Source organism: Aethalodelphis obliquidens, unplaced genomic scaffold, assembly GCF_003676395.1.
Source record: "Aethalodelphis obliquidens isolate GAN/ISIS:26980383/991018 unplaced genomic scaffold, ASM367639v1 scaffold9, whole genome shotgun sequence".
NCBI lineage: Eukaryota > Metazoa > Chordata > Mammalia > Artiodactyla > Delphinidae > Aethalodelphis > Aethalodelphis obliquidens.
Genome location: NW_020837953.1, coordinates 18,247,618 through 18,274,173, shown reverse-complemented (window position 1 = coordinate 18,274,173; position 26,556 = coordinate 18,247,618). Strand labels below are relative to the sequence as shown.

At 43.0% G+C, this 26,556-nt stretch overlaps 1 protein-coding gene across 1 annotated transcript in view; it reads left to right on the top strand.

The window, feature by feature from the left end:
* LOC113621733 (coiled-coil domain-containing protein 30-like) overlaps positions 1–26,556 on the top strand; it is an 86,315-nt gene that overhangs the window by 59,154 nt on the left and 605 nt on the right. The window contains exons 9-13 of the mRNA XM_027108900.1: positions 4,348–4,460; positions 13,999–14,140; positions 17,864–18,000; positions 19,018–19,132; positions 26,365–26,429. Coding sequence (XP_026964701.1) covers positions 4,348–4,460; positions 13,999–14,140; positions 17,864–18,000; positions 19,018–19,132; positions 26,365–26,429 — 572 coding nt within the window. The remainder of the gene's footprint in view (positions 1–4,347; positions 4,461–13,998; positions 14,141–17,863; positions 18,001–19,017; positions 19,133–26,364; positions 26,430–26,556) is intronic.

Below are 26,556 nucleotides of genomic sequence, written 5' to 3'. Positions count from 1 at the left end.
TCTACTCCAATAAAAATTAATGAAAAGAACAAAAATAAAATGAGTGTCTCTTTCACTGAGGACAAATTGTTGTTCTCTGCATGGTGGAAGGGGTCCAGCGTAATAAACCTACTACCAGGTGGCTGCCTGGCCCCCCAACTGCCATAACAGTTGCTCAGCATTGATCTGTGCTTTTAGCAAGTTGAGTGGATTAGCCTTGGTGACTCCTTATAAAATATATTCCTGCCCCCATGCACTTTGCACGTGAGCCCACTGAGTGAGCAAATAGATAGAAAAAGAGGCTAAGTGACATCCAGAATGTACTATTTTTTCCACCTGATTATTGAGAGCCACCTCTTCTGTGGAAGCCCTCTGCTGAGCAGAAACACATGTAACACATATATGTTCACGCTAGGCCTGTGCTGTCTAATATTGTGTCAACTAGCCACATGTGGCTAAGTTAACTAAAATTACATAAAATTAAAAATTCAGTTCCTCAGACACACCAGGCACGTTTCATGTGCTCAGTAGCCACGGGTGGCAAGTGACCACCATGTTGGAGAGTGCAGACATAGAACATTCCCACCGATTGGACAGCATTTCTAGTCCAGGCCCCTTTTCCAGGCCTCTTTTTCATCAGTCCTCCAATATTATTCTTTCCAAATCCCTGATCATCTGGCCAAACTATTAGAAACTTTCTATAAATTAGCATAGGTCCATGCCTCTGGACATCTCCCTTTCCAGGCAAAGTGAACACAAGCTTTGCCCACTGAGATTTCCCTTCCCCCTGGTCTTAAGGGCTACCCCTCAGTTGGGGCTGTATGCCACAGCAGCCCTACTTTTTTTGTTTTAAACATCTTTAGTGGAGTATAATTGCTTTACAATGTTGTGTTCGTTTCTGCTGTATAACAAAGTGAATCAGCTATACATATACATATATCCCCATATCCCCTCCCTTTTGCGTCTCCCTCCCATCCTCCCTATCCCACCCCTTTAGATGGTCACAAAGCACTCAGCTGATCTCCCTGTGCTATGCAGTTGCTTCCCAACTGCATATCTATTTACGTTTGGTAGTGTATATATGTCAGTGCTACTCTCACTTCGTCCCAGCTTAGTGGTTGCTGCATATTGTACAGAATCATATGTACATCAGGCCCGAATTTATTCTTCCTTGGCTAACTGGTCATAGGGAACTCCCCATTAGGCCATAGGTTTGGGTTAAGAGAGGTGGTGATGCAACAGAAGTAAGTACCACTTGCTAATGCAGCTTGGAGCCTTAAGGACCTGCTGGGGCTCAGCATTTTACATAGCAATTCTGTTTGAGGATGAAGTACTACTGCACATACCCAGCTCAATGCTCAGTGAATAATAGAACACCTCATTTCAGGAAGGACAGCTCAGGTTACTCGATACTTGATTTCTCATGGCCAACCATTCAGTCTCCACCAGGGCCAGTCACAAGCAAGGACCTTTCTCAAAAGGCAAAGAGATATTATAGGAGGAGAGATGACTTTCCTCCCAAATCATAACATTAAACTACAGTTTTCCAGAGGCTCTATATTGCTTCCTCAGCTGCCATGGAAACTTGGAGCAACTTTGGTCTGCTGGGTCATAAAGCCCACGTGGCAGAGCGGTTTGCACCGCCGCCTGCCACAGCACAGAGCTTTGTCTCGCTTTGGGTTCCACTAAAACCATACAGCCTTGAAGGTCGCTTGATAAATGGGTTGAAGGCAAAGGTGGTATAAGCTGATTCTAGACTCTGAAGAGGCATTCCAAGCACTTGGCCTCTTCTACCATCAATAGCCCTCATGCCTCAGGTCAGAAAGCCAACAAAGAGAATCTTCTATTCCGGATTGTCTAGTTTGACTATACATTCAAGAATTGGGGAGAGGGCTTCCCTGGCGGCGCAGTGGTTGAGAGTCCGCCTGCCGATGCAGGGGACACGGGTTCGTGCCCCGGTCTGGGAGGATCCCACATGCCGCGGAGCGGCTGGGCCCGTGAGCCATGGCCGCTGAGCCTGCGCGTCCGGAGCCTGTGCTCCGCAACGGGAGAGGCCACAGTGGTGAGAGGCCTGCGTACCGCAAAAAAAGAAAAAAAAGAATTGGGAAGAAATCACTGAGGAGATTCACAAACCCACTAGGCCCATCATGAAACCTACACTGAGCCAATGAATCACTGCAGACATACTCTAAGACACTCTGTGTGTTCAAACTCCATTTTCCACCTTACTTCCTTAAGCCCTCACTCTGAATTGTGAACCTCAGTCTCATTTTGGGTTCCAAGGTATTAGTGTTGACTGAGAACCACTGTACTGTATGTAATTCCCCCAAAGTCCAGATAGTTCCCTTTCTCCAATGCCCAGTCACCTGGGTAAAAGGCCACAGGCCTCTTTGGGGAAGGCTTTGGAGAAGATCACATGCTTGTGGCAGCGTCACACACAAGGTTCTTCCTGAAGACAACCTAGCAAAAGGACCCTGGGTCTGAAATGACTCAGGTCTGGGGATTGAGTAAGAGGCCATTACTCTCCACTGTTGTCATTCAAATTGGGCCTCTGTTCACCAGACCCAGGTGCATTTATATATTTATTCATTTATTTAAAAATACAACTCAATTAAAACTTTAATAGGCTGTTCATCTATTTTAGTCCTGTAATCACTGTGAGCAATTAACTACAACCAAAGATCGCTACGAGTCAAACCATTTGGTTAAATCTCTGGCCCTATTATCTAATAAGAGTAATAATGCCCACCTTGTATCAGGGGGTTAAACATTGCCACTTGATCTCCGACACGCTGCAGTACCATCATCCCCACTAAAATCAGGGCTTCAGTGTTGGCATCTCCCACCATCATCCTCAGTAGGAGAGCATTATAGAGCATTTCAAGGAATCTGGAGCTCCCCTCACCAGTGTATTTGGCAAAGCCTCGGGGAAAGGAGTGTCTTCTGAGTGACTTGCGGGTCATAGTGATGAGGTGGTGAGCAGGTCGCCCATGACAAATGTACTCCAAACTTCCGATCTACTTAAGACTTTGGCTTCTTTCCTCTCTTATACCAAGGAAGCATGGCATCTTAATGTCATTTAACACAGGTCACTGTTGGGTCCAAGTTTCAGTCCAGCAACCAAGCAAACTATTAAAGTCACGTTAGACGTTAAAATCAACACATTAAATCCTGAATCTCTGGTAAGCGCATCCAGGTCAATAAATTCAGCCTATTCAACATTATATTCCTTTCTCCCTAGTGTAATGCCTCACAAATACAGTCCTACCTGTATTCCTCAGGTTTCTGTCAATTTAATTTGGCAGAATCTTTCCATTCTTTCAATATGGCAGTCCTCCTAGGTGAGTCCCTATACTCAACCCCCTCTCCCCAGGACGGGCTGGGATCCGACTCTAGTTGTAGGATTGGAGGCAAAGAGAAGCGGCAGTGGTATAGGGTGGATGTTAAGAATAATAGGTATCCCTGCACAGGTAGCTGCCTCAGGTGGAGTCAGTAGAGTCCTCGATGCAAGGGTGTTTAATCTGAGACAGCAGGACTGCTTATGCTGCTAAGAGGGGCTCAGTAGGATTTCTAGGTCCAAGGTGCTCAAAGTTATTGGAATCCTGTCAGATGTTCTCGTTCCCAATTCTCAGATTTGCATGTATTTCCAAATAAAGCACTATTTTTCACATAAGAGATGTGGCAAGTCTACGAAATCAACTTAAGCTGCAATTCTGCCACCTACTTGATGAAATTTGGGCTTGGGATATATTGACCTGCCGCCTACATGAAGGATGTGCTCTGGGTCTCTGAGTATGCCTTGTTCCAATAATTAAACCCCAAGCTGGACACTTTCTCCTCTTTGGCTCATTAACGTGGTCAGGTGTGGCTCGCCACCCCGCACTCCTTGGAGTTCTCAGTGCCTCTGTAACTTTGTAGCAGTCCTGTGGTCTGCCAGAGCACTTCACCACAGGCAACTACATTATAATTTAATCAATTTTGGTCACGGATTGCTAATATTAGTGACAAGATTAAACTGCCTTCAAATCCGACCAGCTCAGACACTAAGTCCAGACTCCCTGGAGCCACTTCTAGAACCAAATACTTTATTAGTCAGGGTTAGGTCAGGAAAACAGCTTTCACTCTACTTCAAGCTGGAAGACTCTCTATATGTGGAATTAAATGCTCACAAATCTACTGGAAAGGTTGGGGGAACAAAAGTCAAGGAAAAGACCTATTGGCTTTCAGGAATTCTAGAAGTGCAAAATCACAGGAAGCTACTCTGGTTTCCATATGCCTTTTTCAGCAGAAAGGCGTTGCCAGTTTCCATTTCGTCAACATCAAACCTGTATTCAGCAGAGTATTCCCATACTTTTAAATGTTTTTCAGCATCTGAAGAGCAACCAGGAATTGTCAGAGAAGCTGTCTGGGTTGCAGCAGGAGAAAGAAGCTCTACGTGAAGAGTATGGGCAATTTTTGAAGCGGCTTGATGTCCATGTGAGGTAAACAAAAACAAGTTCCCTTTAGAAGACTGAGCTACTTCTTAGGGAGCCAGAGCAGGGGATGCTCACAGAAGTGACCTTTCAAGAACGCCAACACCGATTTCCTTCATTCCCAAAAGTTCTATCTATAGGGCTTTTCCTAGGGAGATATGGGGCCTCATTCCTTCCCAAGAGAGGGAGGGGGAAGGGAATTACTATTTATTGAGCTCTAGTGGTAGCTAACATCTTGCTCTTCCCCAAATATACCCCCTCACTTGCCTTCAGCCTTCTTTTTCCCTTGCGTACTTTCCTCAGTCTGGACCACGCTCTCCCTATTTCAACTCTTCATTCTCAACCTAGGAGTCACCTCCTCAAGAAGCCTTTCTTGACACCTCCGGCCTGGGTTGAGTGAGGTGTCACTCTTTGTGTTCCTGTAGGCCTTTGTACATGGCTCTCTGTCATTATTTAAGAACTTGCCATGTTGTTTTGAAATAACGTGACTCACACCTGTCTTCCTCACCAGACTGTAGGTTTTAAAGGACATGGGCCATGGTCTTACTCATCCTTTTATCCACAGTCCCTGGTATATAACAGGTGCTCAATAAAAATTTATGTTCCCAAACTACCTGCTTTTTCTTCCATTCCCTGGTCATCATCCTACCAGATCCTCCCGCTCTCCTCCTCTCTGAAGTGTAGCTTAGTAGTTCAGAGTATGGACTCTGGAGCCATATTGCTTGGGTATAATTACTGGTTCTACTAGGAACTAGCTGTGACCTTGGGCAAGTTAAATAACCTCTCTGTACCTGAGGTATCTCATCTTTAACATGGACAAAATAGCCATTCCTATCACATAAAGTTGTTACGAGAGTTAACTGAATGAATATATGTAAAGCGTTCACTTAGAACGGTGTCTAGCACACAGCTGTTATTATTATTATATCTACTTATTTTTAGTTTTTAACCATGACCCACCTCTCTGCTCCTAGCTCTGCGCCCCTCTGCTCTATTCTTTCTATAGGTTGAAGTTCCTTATTCTCTTATGTTCTCACTCACCTACTATGTTGATTGTAGTTATGATAATGATTTAAAAACCATTTTCTGAAACTCCAGACCTGTGGTTGAGAAGCAACACTGTTTTAATCAGTGTATTTCATTCCTTGACGAGTGGTCAGCACCAAGCAAGAACTTTAGCAAAACAGCTCAGGTTAAGTCTAGGCCTGCTGGAATCAACCCTCACAACATAGCCAGATTTAGTTAAGAATTGCCCACTCGTCCTGTGATTGATGTTTTTATACAAAGTAACACATAAAAAACCATTTTTGTACATATATTTTTCATTTTAAAAATTATTTTTATACAGTAAATTCCTAGGTGTGGAATTACTAGTCCAAAAGCTGGAGTTATGGATCATAAAATGTATTATCAAACATTCAGAAGAGGGCTTCCTCAGTGGCGCAGTGGTTGAGAGTCTGCCTGCGGATGCAGGGGACACAGATTCGTGCCTCGGGCCGGGAGGATCCCACATGCCGCGGAGCGGCTGGGCCCGTGAGCCATGGCCACTGAGCCTGCGCATCCGGAGCCTGTGTTCTGCAACAGGAGAGGCCACAACAGTGAGAGGCCCGCGTACTGCAAAACAAACGAACAAACAAAAAAAAACATTCAGAAGCATTCTACCAAAATTTTCTGCCATCGTTATATGAGTAGCAATTTCACCACGTCCGAATTTGCATTGGCTGCTACTTTTGGTGGGGGAGAGCTGTGAAGAAATTTTCCCCAGTGTTCTTTCTTTTAATTGAGGTATAATTTACATATACACAGATTTTAAATGTACAGTTTGATGAGTTTTGACAAATGTATATGCCCACCTAACCACTAGCCCAATCAAGATACAGAATATTTCCATTATCCCTTGAATTTCTCTCCTACCTTTTTGCCGTCAGTCTGTATCTCTTGCTCCTCCTCCTCCTCCCAGGCATCCACTCTTCTGATTTCTGTTTCTCCTAGAATTTCATCAAAATGGAATTACACTGCGTGTAATCTTTTGTGTCTGACTTTTTTTTTTAAATAAATGTATTTATTTATTTACTTTTGGTTGCGTTGGGAGTCTTCGTTGCTGCATGTAGGTTTTCTCTAGCTGCGGCGAGCGGGGGGGCTACTCTTTGTTGCGGTGCATGGGCTTCTCATTGAGGTGGCTTCTCTTGTTGCGGAGCACAGGCTCTAGGCGCGAGGGCTTCAGTAGTTGTGGCACGCAGGCTCAGTAGTTGTGGCTCACAGGCTCTAGAGTGCAGGCTCAATAGTTGTGGCGCGCAGGCTTAGTTGCTCCACGGCATGTGGGATCTTCCCGGACCAGGGCTCAAACCCGTGTCCCCTGCATTGGCAGGCGGATTCTTAACCACTGCGCCACCAGGGAAGTCCTGTGTCTGACTTCTTTTGCTCAACTTATTCTATGATTTTTAATGCTCAGTTATAGACATTTCTTTGATGGTTAGTGAGGCTGAATAGTTTACCATATTATTTGTCCATACCCTTTAGGACAGTGGGTGCTAACCCTAGCTGCACATGCATGGGCCCCAACATAGATTAATCAAATCAGAACCTGTGAGGATAGGGCTTAGGGATCGATACTTTTCTAAAATCATCCCCATGTGATTCTGATGGGCACCTAGGGTTGAAAACTACAACTTTAGGAAAGAAAATGGAAGGGATTGTCAAAACTCTAGGTTCATTTTTGTTCTCATTCCCCTGATCCCACTCCTGACCTTTACAAACAATGCCTATTGTTTTCCATGTTTTCCCAGCTACTCTTCCAGAGGAACAAATTCCTTGCCTTTTTGAAATGAAAATAAATGAAAGACCATCTGGTTTTATATAAACATAAGCAAAAGTTGTCCTTAAATTTTAGAACATGAGTATTGTGCTGTCTTATTGTACAAATTAACAAAGCCAAACATAAACTTAGAAAATCCGCATGTTCTTCGGGCAAGTTGGCCAACAGAACTTCTGGCTAAACTAATAGGTGTGTCAGATAACCAGCCTGCTGTGGAAGGGAAGGCTCTAAGCTCTCCCCAGCTCTACTGCATCCACGTACTTTTCACACCATGTAGCACTACTGAAAGAAGCCTGAATATCAAGCAATAGGAGCCAGTTAGGTCAAGTATAATACATTCACTTGATGGAACATAATACAGCTGTAAAAGATGGTGGCCATGAAGACTAGATAACAACATGGGAAAATGCTGTGATACAATAAATGAAAAGAGAATAAGATAATTTTAATGTAGACAGTGTTTTAAAAAAAGATGCTTATAAAAAGACTGGAAGGAAATACAAGAATATTATAATACTGATCATATGGGAGTTGGGTTTTTTCCCCAAATTGTCTATAATCTTTAAAAAATAAATTAATATTTTTGTAGTCCAAATGGCAGGATAAGAGAGACAGAAGCTGTCTGGCATGGAAGTTGCAGACGTGGGTTTTAATATCCCAAGGCAGAAAGGGTAAAAGCAACTCCAGAAATACATGTTGTGTTTCAAATGATGTCAAAAATCAGAGGAACTGGGCTTCCCTGGTGGCGCAGTGGTTGAGAGTCCGCCTGCCGATGCGGGGGACACGGGTTCGTGCCCTGGTCCGGGAAGATCCCACATGCCGTGGAGCAGCAGGGCCCGTGAGCCATGGCCGCTGAGCCTGCACGTCCGGAGCCTGTGCTCCACAACGGGAGAGGCCACAACAGTGAGAGGCCCGCGTACCGCAAAAAAAAAAAAAAAAATCAGAGGAACTGTGAACAGCTGGGAAACTTAGAGAACAACAGGTGTACTGTTAGATAGTGTTAAACCTCTGAGGCTATGGACCAGAGGATGCTGAAACCCGGTGATATCTTTTGCCAAGCTCTTCCTAGTATAAGGGAAAATGAGAACATTTATGAGATAGAAATATCTCCCTGTAAAGAACATAAGTCACAATCTTCAAGAATAGGTACCTCATATTATGTAGTGGGTGCTGCAAGGGCCACAGAACTGAACAGGTCTCAGGCAGTTTTATGAACCCAGGTATCTAGAGCAACTCCATTAATTAGGATGTAGGTTGAGTTGCTGCAGCAGAGACACTGAATAAGAATGTCTTTAAAAAGGGAGGGTTTTCTCTCTTACCTAAAAGTGCAGGATGGATGTGGCAGCTCCATGTTTCCGAAGTCTAGACGCCTTCCTTGTTATTGCTCCAACATCTTTAGCACTTAGCCACATAGTTCAGGTGGTTCACTACCATATCCACATTTCTTCCAACAGGAAGGGAGAAAGAGGGGACAGCGAGAGCATTCCATTCTCCTGGAAGGCACACTACTTCCACTCCGGCTCTTGGCCAGAACTTATTCCCATAGCCTCATCTAACTGCAAGGAAAGCCAGAAAATGCAGTTCCTATTTGAGCGACCAAGTGCCAAGCTAAATCCGGGGCTCTATAATGACAGAAGAAGGAGAAAGTGGATTGGGGACAATCCCCACAGTCAGTCACTGCCACACGCACTGACAATCTGGTGACAAGGCCCGGTATGCATGTCTCTGGCCTACCAGAATTCAAACTTCTCCGCTTGGCATCTGGCTAACAGCTAAATTAATCTTCTAAGGGAACAATATACAAAACGATTCTTTTTTTTTAATTTTAATTTTACTTTTTTGGCTGCATTGGGTCTTGGTTGCTGCGCGTGGGCTTTTTCTCTAGTTGCGGCGAGCGGGAGCTACTCTCTGTTGCGGTGCGCGGGCTTCTCTTGTTGCAGAGCACAGGCTCTAGGCACGCAGGCTTCAGTAGTTGTGGCTTGTGGGCTCTAGAGCGCAGGCTCAGTAGTTGTGGCCCACGGGCTTAGTTGCTCCGTGGCATGTGGGATCTTCCTGGACCAGGGATCAAACCCGTGTCCACTGCATTGATAGGCAGACTCTCAACCACTGCGCCACCAGGGAAGTCCCTACAAAATGATTCTTTTATTTACAATCAGCAAGTAGGAGAGAGAGGGACACTACTTTGGAAAATGGAAGAGTCTTGCAAAAACACATTTAGAGGTAAGATATAACTTACAAGAACATAAGACTCTCTTGGAGTAGCTATTCCATCATAGTTTGACTAGAATTAGTATCTAAATAAGTCTGCTTTGCTCTTCCCCTCCCATCTGGTTCCTAGTTTTTATGTAAAACAAAATATCTCATCAAGAGAAATTGACAATATCCGGTTTGCCTGGCTTTGCTGGTATTATAGCACTGGGGCATAGTGGGAGATCACAGGCTCTGGAATCAGATTCTCCTCTGTAAAAGTGACTTCCCTCTGTGTCAGGAGTCTTCAAGACCACCCTCAGGTCTGGAGGTTCATTAGGACTTTCAGATCTCAGGAAAGGTTTTACACTCATGGTTATGGTTCATTACAATGAAAGGATACAGATTAAAAAAGCATGCAGCGAGAGTTCAGGAGAGATAAGATGCAAGCAAGCTTCCCATCGTCCTCTCCCAGTGGAGTAGTATGGGCAGTGCTTAATTCTCCCAGCGACGTCGTGTGGCAATATATATGAAGCATTCCCAGCCAGAGAAACTCACCTGAGCCTTGACATCCAGGGATTTAATCGGGGATTAGTCAGGAGGACAGAGAGCTCCTGGGATTGACCTTAACTACTTAGTCTCCAGTTCTCCAAACTCTGAATAGTCAAACTGATCCAGCATGGCCCAGGCCCAAGGTGAACAAAAATGCATTCACCATGAATCATTTTGTTAGCATAAAATATCTGGTGTGGCCCAAAGCCACCGGTACACAGAGACATTATTATCAGGCAGGATATTCCAAGGGCTTAGAGGTTGTCTCCCAGGAACCAGTCAAAGACTGGAAACCCAGACCCACTGAGTTTACTGCACAGCATCCATCTCCTGGGCCACAGAGTGAGGACATCACCTTCACAAGTTTGCTTTAAAAGCACGCGAGGTGTCTTGTGATAAACCTGGAGCACACGTTAGTTCCCTTCACTTAGTTAGGACTTCCTCCAGTTTGAGTGTCAGAGCCCCAGACAGTTGACATAGGCAAACTGCCCAGCATCATAGGCCTGAATGACTGTGCCCTTCCGTGCCTACACTGACAGAGAGCAGATGCTTCATTCCTTAAACACTTTTCCTTTCAGTTAAAAAGGCATTATTCAAATCTCTAGGCATTCAGGGAAATCAGAGGCTAGAGAGAGCGTTAGAATACTGTTTTGTTTGTTTAGTTTTTCTGTTTTTAAGATATCAGGATGTAATTGACCACAGATAACAAAAAAACCTGACTAATATATTTAAACAAACTTTTTTTTTCTTATATAACAAGAAATCTGGAGGAAGATGATTATGGAGATGGATTCAGCTGCTCAGTAGCATCCTTAAGGACAGGCTCTTTCCCTCTTCCTCCTCTGCCATGCTTGGCGGGCTGATGGCTTTGTCCTTAGGCTTCACACCTCATGGTTACAAGGCAGCGACTGTAGCTGCAGGTAACAGCCTCGGCAGGAGGGCAGCCAGAGCAGAGAGGGACCTTTGTTCAAATTCCTGCTTTTCCAGCAGGACTTACCTGTCTCACACACCCAATCCCCACCCCAACCCACCCTGCACACACGTGGGGCACACCCACCTTCCTCGAGATCAAGCGATCCTTATGGACACCTAAATGAACTTGAGTTCTGTTAGCAGGAATGAAGAAAGGCCATTCTGCCCTTACAGCCTGCCACAAGTAGTCTGTTTACAATGAAACAGAAGTAGTGAGGAGGTCCCCCAAGGGTTTCTCCCAAACTTTAGCCTGCATCAGAATCCCCTGGAGGACCTAGTAAAACACAGATCCTCCTCCAGACTTTCTTATTCTGTAATTCTGGGATAGAGCCCGAGACTTTGCATCTCTAACAAGTTGCCAGGTGATGATGGTGTTGCTGGTCAGAACACAGTTTCAGAACCATTGCTATTGGCTTAGAGCAAACCTCGTTTAGGGACATTAGCTAGAGCAATGGTTGTCAGTAGGGGATAGTTTGCCTTCCAGGGCAAGGAGACACTTGGCAATGTCTGGAGACTTTTCAGGTTGTCACACTGTAGAAGGTGCTACTAGCATCTTGTGAGTGGAGGCCAAGGTTGTCGCTAAGCATTCTTCAAAGTACAGGTCAGCTCTCTACAATAAAGAATTATCCGGCCCAAAACGTCAGTAGTACAGAAATCCTGGTTCAGAGGGATTTTGTGTTATTAGACCTCATAGGTTTGATCTCGGAGAGGCAGCAGTGAGCGGTGGCGCGAAGCTAGATCTTAATTCCCTGCCCAGGAATTGAACCTGGGTAGCCTGTATGAAAACCAGGAATCCAAGCCACCAGACCCCCTGGCTCTTGCCCCCAGTGAAAAATGCATTTCTCACGGAGGCAAAGACTGTAAAAATGGGTACGAAGTTTATTATTAGAGACATACCACAACAACAAGTTGGGAGAGCCCACAGAGAAACAGTTTGTTTAGTTAAGATAGAAGCAAGGCAGAGATGCACACACGGAGAGAAAGGGTGTCGGCATCCCACCTAATGAGGAGGAGTGCAGTAAAGAAGCGGTTAAATCATTTACATAGGGCAGTTCTTCCGGGTCTTTGTTTACCTTTGGCCAATTACCTGGTTTCTTTTTCCACACCTGACATGCCCTAGCACCCTCCCCAACATGCGTGCGCAACTTTTTTCCAAGATGGATTCCAGCCCAGAGGCATATGGGCCGCCTTAGCATCACATATTATCGGATGGTGCCCCCTCCTTTTTGATCCCCAAGGAGGCTTTCTGCACACATGTAGTGTCTCCCTTGCCCCAAGGATGGGAAATGTATGACCTCTTGTTCTTTTCCTCAAACGGGGTTTAGCCCCTCTCTGTCCCTGCCGTTACTGTTATCTTAAGGCATCCACAGGAGACAAAGCCTGGCTGTTTACCCTGTCTCTGCTGTTACTTCCATTTCACAGAGCAAAAGGAGGCTGGCTGTAAATGCCTAACCTGGAGCCCACCTATCTCCTGTCTCAGTAAATGCAAACACAAGGCTAGTTACTTGTAAGTGTCCGGCCGGAAGCCCAACTTTTTCTCCCCCCAAGAAATGTGAACAGGAGGCCAGTTGTAAATGGCTACCCTGGAGCCCATCTATTTCCTGCCTTAGGTTCAAAGTGAAAGTTCTTAATTTTTCATTTGAAGAAGCACTTTCTGAGTAACAATATTCTCATTTGGAAAGCACAGTCATCTTCAGAGCAGTTTGCCTAGTGGTGGTATGCAGGCTTTAATCTATTTTCTTATTTACTCAGGATTAGCTGTTGTAGTAGCTTGAAATGGTAACTCAGATTTTTGTTGTCTTTTTTTTTTAATAGCAGGTTTATTGAGATATAATTCACATACCATACAATTCACCCATGGAAAATGTACAAATCAGAGGCTTTTAGTTGTACATCCGTCGCCACAATCGATTTCATTACCCCAAAAAGAAACTCTTTAGCTATACTCCCCAGCCCCAGGCAATCACTAACGTACTTTCTTTCACTCTATATTTGTCTCTTCTGGACATTTCATCTGAATGGAATTGTAAAATATGTGGTCCTTTGTGACTGGCTTCATTCACTTAGCATAGTGCTTTCAAAGTTCATTCATGTTGTAGCATGTATCAGTACTTCATTCCTTTCTGTAGCGGAATAATGTTCCATTGTACAGATACTCCATATTTTGTTTATTGATTCATCAGTTGATGGAAACTTGGGTTGTTTTAACCTTTTGGCTGTTGTGAATAGTGCTACTATGGACATTCATGTACAAGTTTTTGTGTGGACGTATGTTTTCATTCCTCTTGGGTATATACCTAGGAATGGAATTGCCAGATCATATGGCTCTACTTTTAACCATTTGAGAAACTGCCAGGCTTTTTCCCTTTGCCATTCCTACCAGCAGTGTATGAGGGTTCCAGTTTCTCCACATCCTTCTCAGCACTTGTTATTATCTTTCTTTTTTATTTTAGCCATTCTACTAGGTGTGAAGTGGCATCTCATTGTAATTTTGATTTGCATTTTCTTTATAGCTAATGATGTTGAACATCTTTTCATGTGTTTATTAGTGGTAAGTCAAATTTATGTCAGACTCAGTAAGAGTCTTGAGCAGAGACATATAGAATTGGCATTTAAAAGTCTAGACCTCAAGGCAAGGACTGAGAGCAAACCCACTTATCTGGAAAATAGACAAGATAGAAGTAGTGGGTTATATCACTGTCCGAGGGTGTAGCCAAGAACTAGAAAATTTTAAATCAATGGAGCAGGATTCCGAATTGATAGATGTCAGGGATCAGAAGTCGAGGAGTTTCCTGAGTTGGGGATGACGGAATCTTGTGTTATTTAGGACGTTGTACTTGGTCCATTCTCCCCACCCGGGGGGCAAGAAGTCCTGCAGATGTGAGGCAGGGCAAGTCTCCATCTGTGGTGCCAGAGGCCCTGACAAAGCAAGAAGAGGAAACCCAAGAAAGGTGCATACTGAGGAGGCAAAGTAGTTTGCACTGTGTTCAGGTGCACCTATATTTAAATTTGCTTTTGTAGAAACTATAATGAGAAACATCACCACCACAAAGCCAAACTTCGCAGAGTCAAGGATCGTTTAGTTCATGAAGTAGAACTCCGAGATGAGAGAATCAAACAACTTGAAAATGAGATTGGAGCCCTGCAGCAACAAATGGAAAAGGTGAGGGGAAGAGGTGGAGCGCTCACTGGTGATGCTGGTGTTGGTCATCTGGAGGAAGCCCACTCATTTTTTAATGTAAGCCCACTCTTCATAGCCCAGGTTTCCATTTCTTTTCTTTGCACCCTTTTTCAATTTGAGTAATTGTTTAAGCCCTGCCCCAAGGTGTGTAAGACTCATAGCGATGCTAGATCAAATTAGACACTGAAAATACTCTGCACTGCTGCTTAGGACTAGTGTCTTGCCTTCAAATGAAAGTATCTTCTTAATCACCCTGCAGCAGAGACTTCCAGACCACCCTCCGTAACTCATTCCTACTTTATGCAGCCTTCATTTTGCCTCACATTTCTGTCAGTTTTAAATGGCAGTGAACACAGGTGACCCCTATTCTTTCATCAGTCCTTGACTAGAGCCTTCAGGCTGTTTTCTAAATATCCCTGGTTTCTTTGTTTGTCTTGTCGCCCCTGTGTGACTTTCTAGTGTGTGAGTAAGAAGGAAATGGGACAGATGAATGGGATCAAATGACAAATGACCTTGAGAGCATTAAACTACATCCATTCAAAATGGAGAGCAACTGATTTGGCCAGGAATGTTTCCCTTCTGGAGATCCCCAGCCCATTTCAGAATTTTGAAAACATTGTCCTCAGTCTTAAATTACTCATTTCTTCACCCAACAAATTTTCATCATACCACCACTATGTGCCAAGGATACCAAAAAGGTTGATGTAAATTCAGTTATTCCATGGGCTATTATAGGACTCCAGGGTAAGAATCCTTAGATTACGCACAGAAAACATTTGAGGATTATAACAGATGGGTCACCATTGTTGTGTTTTTAGTTTTAAAAAATCCTCTTGATATTCCAAACTGTAGTAAAAAAGGAAAATATGTTAGATTTTGCAGTACCCTCCTATTTTGGCACTAATTCATCCAACTTTTAAAAACTCAGATCCACAACTAGGAAGACAATATAGAAAGTATAACAGAAGAAAGTAGCAACCCTGGTTCATGGGCCCCCCAGAAATATCATCAACCTATTCTGTATTACCCATTCTTCCTTGTGATGCCTGCCTTCCACTTCCAGGCTTACATGGCAAAACCAGCCTCCTGCTTTCAGCAGGCATGTTTCCTGACTGTACTGTGTTCCAGTGTACCCCCAAAATCCATGTCTACCCAGAACCTCAGAATGTGACCTCATTTGGATGTAAGGTGTTTTCAGGCATAAACAGTTAAAACGAGGTCATACTGGATTAGCGTGAACCCTAAATCTGATATGACTAGTATCGTTATAAGAAGAGGAAAAGACACACACAAAGACAGACACAGGGGAAGAAGGCCATGTGATGACAGAGGCAGAGATCGGAGTGATGAAGCCACAAGCCAAGAAACACCAAGGATTGCTAGCAACTACCAGCTAGGAGAGAGACATGGAACAGATTCTCCCTCAGCACCCCCAGAACTAACCCTGTCCACACCTTACTGGCCTCCAGAACTGTGAGAAAATAAATTCTTGCTGTTTTAAGCTGCCCAGTTTGTAGTAATTTGTTACAGCTGTCCTAGGAAATGAACACATCTGCCCAAAAAACCACAGGCCTCCATGAAATTAACTGGAGACTGCAAGTAAGCAGAGGCGAGGAAAGAGTGGTTGGTGTTGGCCTTGGACAGACTTGGATGCAAAGTCTAGCCCTGCCACTTGATAGTTCTGTGACCTTGCCCGAGTCCCTGTGCATCATTTTCTGCCTCTGTAAAATGGGGAAATAATTAAAATACAAAATGCCTAACGTGGGACCTGGCACATATAAATTTTCATAAATGTTATTTTCTTCTTAGTGTAAAATCTCTTAGAAGCGTGTTAATCAGTAGATGTACCACAGTGGTACAAACCTGGAGCTCCTGATTTTACTTATTTTAGGGCCCGTGAACCAGAGCCCCGAGCATACAAAAGCTGGGCTCACTTTCTAAGCACCTAATCGCCAGAAAATAATGCCACTTTGGGGGGCTTCATTCCTTCAGCCTTCTCTTTATACAGTGAGCCAGCTGAGTCCTCTGACTGTGTGACCACCCAAACCAGATTTCCCCAAATACTTTATCCTATTATTAGAGCAGATGTCCCGATTTTTTGGTTCCAAAACATACAGTATTTCCAACGGACAGGGTGTCAGTAGCCTGCCCCACTCAATTTCCTTTCTAATCCAGTTATAACTGCAGAGAGCATTATTTGTGGGGTAACTGCTTATATTCTCAATCCTTCTCATAAATATATTTAAATAATAGCAGGCAAGACTATTGTTAGACATTGAAGGGTCCTGGATGAAGGACTTTAAGATCTGGAAGAGTTTGTTTCAAAACATACTGTAATCTCCTTCCTTACAATTCCTTAATAATAGATGGACAGCCTTTCTTTCATTTTGAATTATAATTGACATAATATTTTATTAGTTTCAGGTATATAACATAACGATTTGATATTTATATATATTGCTAAACGTTCACCACAATAAGTCTAGTTAACATCCATCACCACACATAGTTACAAATTTTTTTCTTGTGATGAGAACTTTTAAGATCTACTGTCTTCGCCACTTTCTCATATGCAATACAGTATTACTAACTATAGTCATCATGCTGTACATTATATCTTTATGGCTTATTAATAACCGGAAGTTTGTACCTTTTGACTGCTTTCACCCATTTCACCCACCCCTCTCCACCTCTGGCAGCCACCAATCCGTTCTCTATATCAGTGAGTCTGGTTTTCTTTGTTGCTTGGGTTTTTTTAGATACCACATATATGGACAGTCTTTTCTGAATGATCTATATTAGTACCTTATTAAAAGAAAGAAAGTTGCCGCTCTTAACCCTGTGGTTCACCCATCTACCAGAGGTGGTGTTTCTCCTCCCGTCCCCACTCGCTCCCACACGTGGCAGGTGGAAACAAACACAAATAGGTGAAGGCACTTGCCTGTCACCATTGACAGGCTCTTGGTGAAGTGAGAAGGGCAGTTCTACACTTGTGAGCTTCTAAACTCCTCACCAACAGTGATATTTACTAATATCTGCTGACTCAACATAAGAATGTTAGTGTTTTTTCACAAAATATAATCCTTTATCATTTTAGCTATAACTTCGCTAGCTATTGCTTCCAGGGAAAACGTTGGTAGATAATGAAACATGCTGTCAAGCTAGAAATCATTTCAGCATCATCACTGCAAGAATATTCTCGGTACCTGGTTTACATGCTGAACTTGCCAAGCCAACTGAGACCCTGACATTGGTTGTCAGGTGAGGTGGCTAGATTCCCGTCTTCCTCCCTTTGCCTTAAAAAGACTATAACTACAAAGCAGATGGAAATGTGTTACATGGAAATCTTTCTCAATATGGAGATTCAGAGAATTCAGTTGTATTTGTTAGTGACTCGATAACCTATGGAATTAGAATACAGATGAGAGCATTGGGACCTTACTGGGAGTTGAGCGTTCAGATATTTTTAAATGTTAACCCAAAAGAATGAGTAAATGTCCAAACAAAATACATGACATAAAATATCCAAGATAAATAGAAGAACCGTCTAGCTGACAATTCAGCAAACAGATAAAGACAGACTAGAAGACAGGAGAGAAGAAGTTCACAAGGCAGTTTGCTGTCAGAGTTTAGAAACAGGCTGATGCTCTTAAATGTGTGATTCTTTTTCCTTCCGGGGTAATGAGGGGGCTTTATTATCCCCAGGAGAAGGCATTCCAGGACCAGATCACCACCCAAAATGATATCCTGCTCCTAGAAAAGAGGAAACTTCTGGAGCAGCTCACAGAGCAAGAGGAATTGATCCACGGCAATAAATGGATAATATCTTCGGTCCAGAGCAGGTGGGTGCCTGCCTGAGTCACCTGTGAGCTCCACAAAGAGGAGGTTTCTCCCTCCACAAAGAGATCTTTCCAGAGGTAGTCCTCTGAGTTTGCGGCCTATCTGATAACCGTTTCTCTGCCATTCTGCTGTTTTTAGCAGTTCATACAAGTGGCAGAGTTGTGAAATTAAAGAGAAAAATATCATGGAGAAGGCGGGCTGGGCATTCAGATAGGCTCTTTCATGGCAACATTGCCTCCTGAGGACCCAGCTCTGCTCCTTCGGGCCCTTCTCTTTGTGTGTGTTGACACTCACGTTTATCATTTGGCACCTGTGGAATCAAGGTGTAGACCAAGAGAGAAGCAGGCTGGCATCCCAGCTCAATGGCTTTCTGGTTTTATCTTCTTACACGAGTTACTTTCCCCACTCTGAGCCTCAGCTTCCTCATCTGCAAAATAGGCTTCATAACAGTATCTCTTTTATGGGGTTGTTGTGAGGATTAAAGGAGCTAATACATGAAAAGTTTTCAGTGCTTACTGTGTGGATAGGAAGTACTTGGTCAGTGGTTGCTGCTGCTGCTACTACTATTTTTACTTCTACTACTACTACTACTACTGAAACAAAAGCATGGGATGACTGAGATCAGAACCAGATGTAGGCTGTGTATGAACAGTGTTCATACACAGTGTATGGCTGTGTATGAACCAGATGCGACCAGATGAATAGTGTTTGAAGGGATGCAGAGTCCCTCCCCTAAATGGGATCGTATCCTTCCTTAAGTTTCTCAAGGGCTGGAATTGTGCCTTTCATATTCTTGCATGTAGTGTGTCTCTGTTCTCAGTATGTATTTAATGACGGTGTACAAGCCAGAGGCTTATTCATTTTTCACTTGGTCTTGGAATATGGTGGGAATTATTCTGGCAAAGTTAGTTCCAAAATCTGGCAGTGGGCTGAGACTCAGAGCTAGTGGGAAATGGGAGAGAGTTTTTAGGAAGGATACAGACATGTTTAGTTACGCCTCTGATTTATACCATCCTTAGAGTACTTTTCCTGGATAAAGAAAATAAGCAGCTACAAGAAAACAGTCTCCGGCTCACGCAGCAGGTTGGTCTCTTAGAGCGAATCATAAGGAGCATCCAGATCCGCAGAGGGGAGGTAAGGTTGCTCTTCTCACCTTCCTTCATCTTCTGCGTGTAGCTGTAGCCTGCACTTGGCCTCATGGTGGACTGCAGCAAAGAGGCTCGCTGGCTGCACGCGGGGGCAGCAGGCCTGGAGACTGCTCTTGACCAACTTTGCTCTTCACTGGGTCAGCTTTTGTTCAACGTGCTCCTCCTGTGTGATCCCAAAGCACACTGTGTGTGTCTCCTAGCTTCTTCCTTAACACACTGTATTGTCATCACCTCTTCACTTCTCTATCTCATCATCTCAGCAGCGACATCCTGGAGGGCAAGGGTTGCATCTCATGTGCCATTGTATCTACGGACAGATACTCCATAAATATTTGAGAATGAACGGATGTTAAATGTCCTCACACAGATGCCTCCTTCTCAGCTATCCTGTTTAGCATGTATTATTCTTGCCCCATCTGAGAGATGAGCCCATCTGAGGCTCAGAAAGGTAAAGCGAAGCTAGTCTGGTCTGGCAAGGAGTCAAGCCTAAGGAGAACATCTGAGTCAGAGAAAAGCAATTATGTTACAAAAAACCATGCTGGCAAGTAGCCAAGTCCAGAGAGCTGCAGCAAATAAGTCTCTGTTGCCATGAGGTCCAGAGTCTGGCTGGTGAGCAGTCAGCCAGAGGGACTTCAGTAAGCAGAGTTGCATTCTGACTCCAGGATGGAGGCTGCTTGCTTTCTTCCCTGGCTTGTATCACCTGCTAGGCGTTTCTTCCTAGGATATTCCACAGTAGATCCTGCTCATTGGGTACTATTGCTATGAGCGTTAAGACCTGCATCATGTTTGGTCTCAGAAAGGTGATAGTTTCCAAGTTTTTGAGTTGTTTTGCAGATTTTATCAAAAGTAGAACTGCCACAAAAACAGAAATATAGATCAATGGAACAGGATAGAAAGCCCAGAGATAAACCCACAAACACGTGGTCATCTTATTTTTCATAAAGGAGGCAAGAATATACAATGGAGAAAAGACAGCCTCTTCAATAAGTGGTGCTGGGAAAACTGGACGGCTTTATGTAAAAGAATGAAATTAGAACACTCCCTAACACCATACACAAAAATAAACTCGGGCTTCCCTGGTGGCGCAGTGATTGAGAGTCCGCCTGCCGATGCAGGGGACACGGGTTTGTGCCCCGGTCCGGGAAGATCCCACAGGCCGCGGAGCGGCTAGGCCTGTGAACCATGGCTGCTGAGCCTGCGCGTCCAGAGCCTGTGCTCCGCAACGGGAGAGGCCACAACAGTGAGAGGCCCGCGTACGGCAAAATAAATAAATGAATAAATAAATAAATAAATAAATAAACTCAACATGGATTAAAGACCTAAATGTAAGGCCAGAAACTATCAAACTCTTAGAGGGAAACATAGGCAGAACACTCTATGACATAAATCATAGCAAGATCCTTTTTGACCCACCTCCTAGAGAAATGGAAATAAAAATAAACAAATGGAACCTAATGAAACTTAAAAGCTTTTGCACAGCAAAGGAAACCATAAACAAGACGTAAAGACAACCTTCAGAATGGGAGAAAATATTTGCAAATGAAGCAACTGACAAAAGATTAATCTACAAAATTTCCAAGCAGCTCATGCAGCTCAACATCAAAAAAACAAACAACCCAATCCAAAAATGGGCAGAAGACCTAAGTAGACATTTCTCCAAAGAAGATATACAGATTGCCAACAAACACATGAAAGAATGCTCAACATCATTAATCATTAGAGAAATGGAAATCAAAACTACAATGAGGTATCACATCACACCAGTCAGAATGGCCATCATCAAAAAATCTACGAACAATAAATGCTGGAGAGGGTGTGGAGAAAAGGGAACCCTCTTGCACTGTTGGTGGGAATGTAAATTGATACAACCACTATGGAGAACAGTATGGAGGTTCCTTAAAACACTAAAAATAGAACTACCATATGACCCAGCAATCCCACTACTGGGTATATACCCTGAGAAAACCATAATTCAAAAAGAGTCATGTACCACAATGTTCATTGCAGCTCTATTTACAATAGCTAGGACGTGGAAGCAACCTAAGTGTCTATCAACAGATGAATGGATAAAGATGTGGCACATATATGCAATGGAATATTAATCAGCCATAAAAAGAAACAAAATTGAGTTGTAGTGAGGTGGATGGACCTAGAGTCTGTGATACAGAGTGAAGTAAGTCAGAAAGAGAAAAACAAATACCATATGCTAACACATATATATGATGAAATCTAAAAAAAAAAATGGTTCTGAAGAACCTAGGGTCAGGACAGGAATAAAGACGCAGATGTAGAGAATGGACTTGAGGACATGGGGAGGGGGAAGGGTAAGTGGGACAGAATGAGAGACTGGCATGGACATATATACACTACCAAATGTAAAATAGATAGCTAGTGGGAAGCAGCCGCATAGCACAGGGAGATCAGCTCGGTGCTTTGTCACCACCTAGAGGGGTGGGATAGGGAAGGTGGGAGGGAGACGCAAGAGGGAGGAGATATGGGGATATATGTGTATGTATAGCTGATTCACTTTGTTATAAAGTAGAAACTAACACACCATTGTAAAGCAATTATACTCCAATAAAAATGTTAAAAAAATTAAAAAGTAGGGGCTTCCCTGGTGGCACAGTGATTGAGAGTCCGCCTGCCGATGCAGGGGACACGGGTTTGTGCCCCGGTCTGGGAAGATCCCACATGCCGCGGAGCGGCTGGGCCCGTGGGCCCGTGGGCCATGGCCGCTGGGCCTGCGCGTCCGGAGCCTGTGCTCCGCAACGCAAGAGGCCACAATAGCGGGAGGCCACAACAGGGAGAGGCCCGCGTACCGCAAAAAAAATAAATAAATAAAAAAGTAGAACTGCCAGATGATGTGACCTAATTTCCAACAGTGTATGGCTTTGCTTGAGCTACAATTGTTCTTAATTGTCTAGTCATTCACTCTTTTACTTAATCATTCATTCAACAAACATTTATTTATTTATTAAAGGGAACTTTATTATTTTTATTCATTTATTTTTGGCTGTGTTGGGTCTTCGTTGCTGCGCGTGGGCTTTCTCTAGTTGCGGCGAGCGGGCTTCTCATTGTGGTGCCTTCTCTTGTTGTGGAGCACGGGCTCTAGGTGCACAGGCTTCAGTAGTTATGGCACACAGGCTCAGTAGTTGTAGTTCGCGGGCTCTAGAGCACAGGCTCAGTAGTTGTGGCCCATGGGCTTTGTTGTTCTGCGGCATGTGGGATCTTCCTGGACCATTGCTCGAACCCGTGTCCCCTGCATTGGCAGGCGGATTCTTAACCACTGCGCCACTGGGGAAGCCCTCAACAAAAATTTATTAATTCCAAGAACTGTGATAGGTCCTAGGAATATGGAAGATGGTTCCTGTTTTCAGAGACCTTCAGTCTAGTAGAAAAGGACAGACACATACGTGAATAAATACTATAGTATTGTCAGTGCTGAGTTACAGGCCTTAAAGGAGTATTTTTTAGGACCAATAGTTTTGAGATCCACAATATTGTCATCAAATCAAGTTAAGAAATGTCACATGGGTCAGAACTACAGTATATCAAGCTCAATATCCCACGTGTGACAAAGGTACCGAGTTGTAACATCTTGACACCTATTGGAATAAACTCCAAAACTGTCTATAAACTTAGAATCTTAAGGATCCTCCAATCCAATCCTCTCATTTTACACAGGAGGGGGATAAAACCCAGAGAAGTTGAATGATATGTCAAAGGCCACATAGCTACTGCTTACGTTTCCAAGATCTGTTGATTCTCAGTGATGACCACATATGCAAATAGATCAGTATATAGATCCCTGAGATCAGACATATCCTAGGTCGCTTCCTTTCTTGGGGCTACAGTGGTGACAGCTTGACATTCGTTGGGTGCTTACTATGTGCCTGGGACTGTTCTAAGCACTTTATGTATATTATCTCCTGTAATCCACAAAATAATCTTATGTGAAAAGCCTGTCATTCCCATTTTCACAGTTGAAGAATCTGAGACCTGGAGAGGTGAAGTGACATCGTTGCCCAAGGTCACACAGCTGATAAATAGAAAAACAAGGACTGAAAACAGCATTCTCTGGTCCCTGCTCTTAGCCACTGTCTCATAATACTCCAAGTCAACTGTTTCCCTTGCAGGGGCATTGGAGTAACCAGGGACATAGCCTTTGTAATAGACCATGTTGCTGCCTGTATTGTAATTCCATCCTTCTCAGTTGGCTTATACACTACAAGAGAGCAGGAACTCTGCCCATCTTGTTACCCATTGCATCCCAAATACTTAGCACCTGGGTCACTGCAACAACTTCTTAACTCATCTCCTTTCAATCTCTCCTCCTCTTCTAATCTGCCCTGCCCATGCCACTAGACCCATCGTCGTGAAACACTGCTTGATTTCATAGTACTTCATGTCAAAGAGTTTCAGAGACTGCCTTTGTCTATAAGACAAAGTTTATTCATTCAACACATATTAATGGACCATATACAGTGTGCCAGGCCTCATGCTGTTTCCCATATGGTTTAAATATGATGGTGAACAAGAGATACTCTCTGTCTTCCCAGAACTCGTGCCCAGTGAGAATGACAATCTTGTAACTGGCAACTGCCATGCGCTAAGTTCTGCAAGAGCAGTAGGCCCAGAATGCTGAGGAAGCAGGGGGAGTGGTGTCTCAACCTGTCTGGAGTGGCTAGGGAAGGCTTCCGGAGTTATTGATGTCTAAACCAGAACTGAAGCCACATAAGAACGTTCCATATTCCAAATACCTTTCTGACAAACCTAATCAAAAGAAACTAGCCTATTCACTGTTTCCCCAAAAGCTCTGCCGTTTCCTCCTCTGAATCATGTATTTCCCTTGCTTGGAAAGACACATCTCATCTCCCCTGTCCCATCTTCCCAGGCTTTGTCTTTTGAAGTCCTATGGTTCTTATAGTCTATAGCCGGAGGGGTCTTTAGAAAATACATGTAGTCTGAGCCGATGACTCAACACTGCCAGGATTTCCCGCAGTCTTCAGAATAAAACCCACATTTTCTGACATGGTCTTTATATGCTCTGTGAGTAGGCCTCTGGTCTCTTTTGGTCTACATTTTTCTGAGAAAGAATATTTCGTTCTTAAAGTAATGGAGCTCAAAACAGTTACTTTTTTTTATGATTTAAAGGGACAGAAAATGTTTACCAGAGTATTAAGAACTCATCAAATAGAATGGAATGATTATATCAGCTAATATGAGGTAATTCATGTAGAAAAGTGGATATAAAAAGCAGGCTTGTGAAAAGCACTAACATAAAAAGTATGGCATTTAGTTATTATTTTTAAAATAATTTTATTTATTGAGGTAACATTGGTTTATAACATTATATCAGTTTCATGTGTGTAATATTATACCTTGACTTCTGTATATACTATAGCATGCTCACCACCAAAAGTTTAGATTCCATCCATCCATCCATCCCCCTTTTGCCCAGTTCACCCTCCCCCACCTTCCCCTCCCCCTTTTGCCCATTTCACCCTCCCCCACCTTCCCCTCTGGTAACCACTACTCTGTTCTCTGTATCTATGTGTTTATTTTTGTTTGGTTTAGTTTGTTCTCTTTTATTATTATTATTCCACATGTGAGTTAAATCATATGGTATTTGTCTTTCTCTGTCTGACTTATTTCACTTAGCATAATACCTTCAAGGTCCATACATGTTGTCACAGATGGCAAGATATCATTTTTATATATGTATAATCTACTTAATCCATTCATCCTTTGATGGGCACTTAGGTTGTTTCCATATCTTGGCTCTTATAAATAATGCCATGGGGTGCATATAGCTTTTCAAATTACTATTTTTGTATTCTTCAGGTAAATACCCAGAAGTGGGACTGGATCATGTGGTAGTTCCTAATTTTTTTAGGAATTTCCATACTGTTCTCCATAGTGGCTGCACCAGTTTACATTCCGACCAACAGTATACGAGGGTTTGCTTTTTTCCACATCCTTGCCAACACTTGTTATTTCTTGCCTTTATGATAACGGCCATTCTGATGGGTGTGAGGTAATATCTCATTGTGGTTTTGATTTGCATTTCCCTAATAATTGGTGGTGTTGAACGTCTTTTCACGTGCCTATTGGCTATCTGTACGTCTTCTTTGGGAAGAAATGTTTATTTAGCTCCTCTGCCCATTTTTTAATTGGGTTGTTTGGTTTTCTGTTGTTGAAAGTATGACATGTATAGTTACCAAATATTCTATAGGTATTAGGGATTACAGTTTTTCCCCCAATTTTGTTGATATAATTGACATATAACATTGTATAAGTTTAAGGTGTACAATATAATGATTTGATATATATATGTATTACAAAATGATCACAATAAGATTAGTTAACATCTATCATCTCATATAGTTACAATTTTTTTTTCCTCATGACAAGAACTTTTAAAATCTACTCTCTTAGCTGCTTTCAATATATACAATACAGTACTGTTAAGTATATCATCATGTTGTACATTACATCCCCAGAACTTATTTCTCTTACAAGGGAAGTTCATACCTCTGACCACATTCACCTAATTCCCCCATCCCTGACAACCACAAATCTGGTCTCTATTTCAATAAGTTTGGTTTTTTTAAACTCTAAGTGTATATGAGTTCATACAGTATTTGTCTTTCTCTTTGTCTGACTTATTTCACTCAGCCTGATGACCTCAAGTTCCATCCGTGTTGTCACAAATGGCAGGATTTCCTTATTTTGTTAAAAAATTTGTTTTTTGCTGAGTAGTATTCTATTGTATGCATATTCTTTATCTGTTCGTCTATCAGTGGACACTTAAGTTGTTTCCATATCTTGGCTATTGTAAATAATGCTGCTATAAACATGGAGTGCAGATATCTCTTTGGAACAGTGTTTTCATTTCCTTCAGATATATACCCAGAAGTGGGATAGCTGGATCATATGGTAGCTCTATTCTTAATTTTTTGAGGAACCTCCATACTGTTCTCCATAGTAGCTGCACGAATTTACATTCCCACCAACAGTGCACAAGAGTTCCCTTTTTTCCACATCTTCTCCAGCATTTGTTATCTCTTGTCTTTTTGATGATAGCTAGTCTAACAGGTGTAAGGTGAGGGGATTACATTTTTAACCAAAAATATATATAAAGCATAAGTTCTAGGATCATATCGCCAATGGTTTATCGTTATAATTTTTTAATATTCATCCTTTCTTTTCTTTTAGGAAACAATTAGTGACATCCCTGAATTTGAAGTATTGAATAAAATTGTGCCCTTACCAAACTCCAGGTGAGTAAAATCAAGACAATCATCCACATGCCAGAGAGTTATGGCTGCCTAGCTAGTTCTAGTTGCTGGCTTGAGAAAGCATAGCAGCGACTTTCCTGGTGATCCAGTGGTTAGGACTCCACGCTTT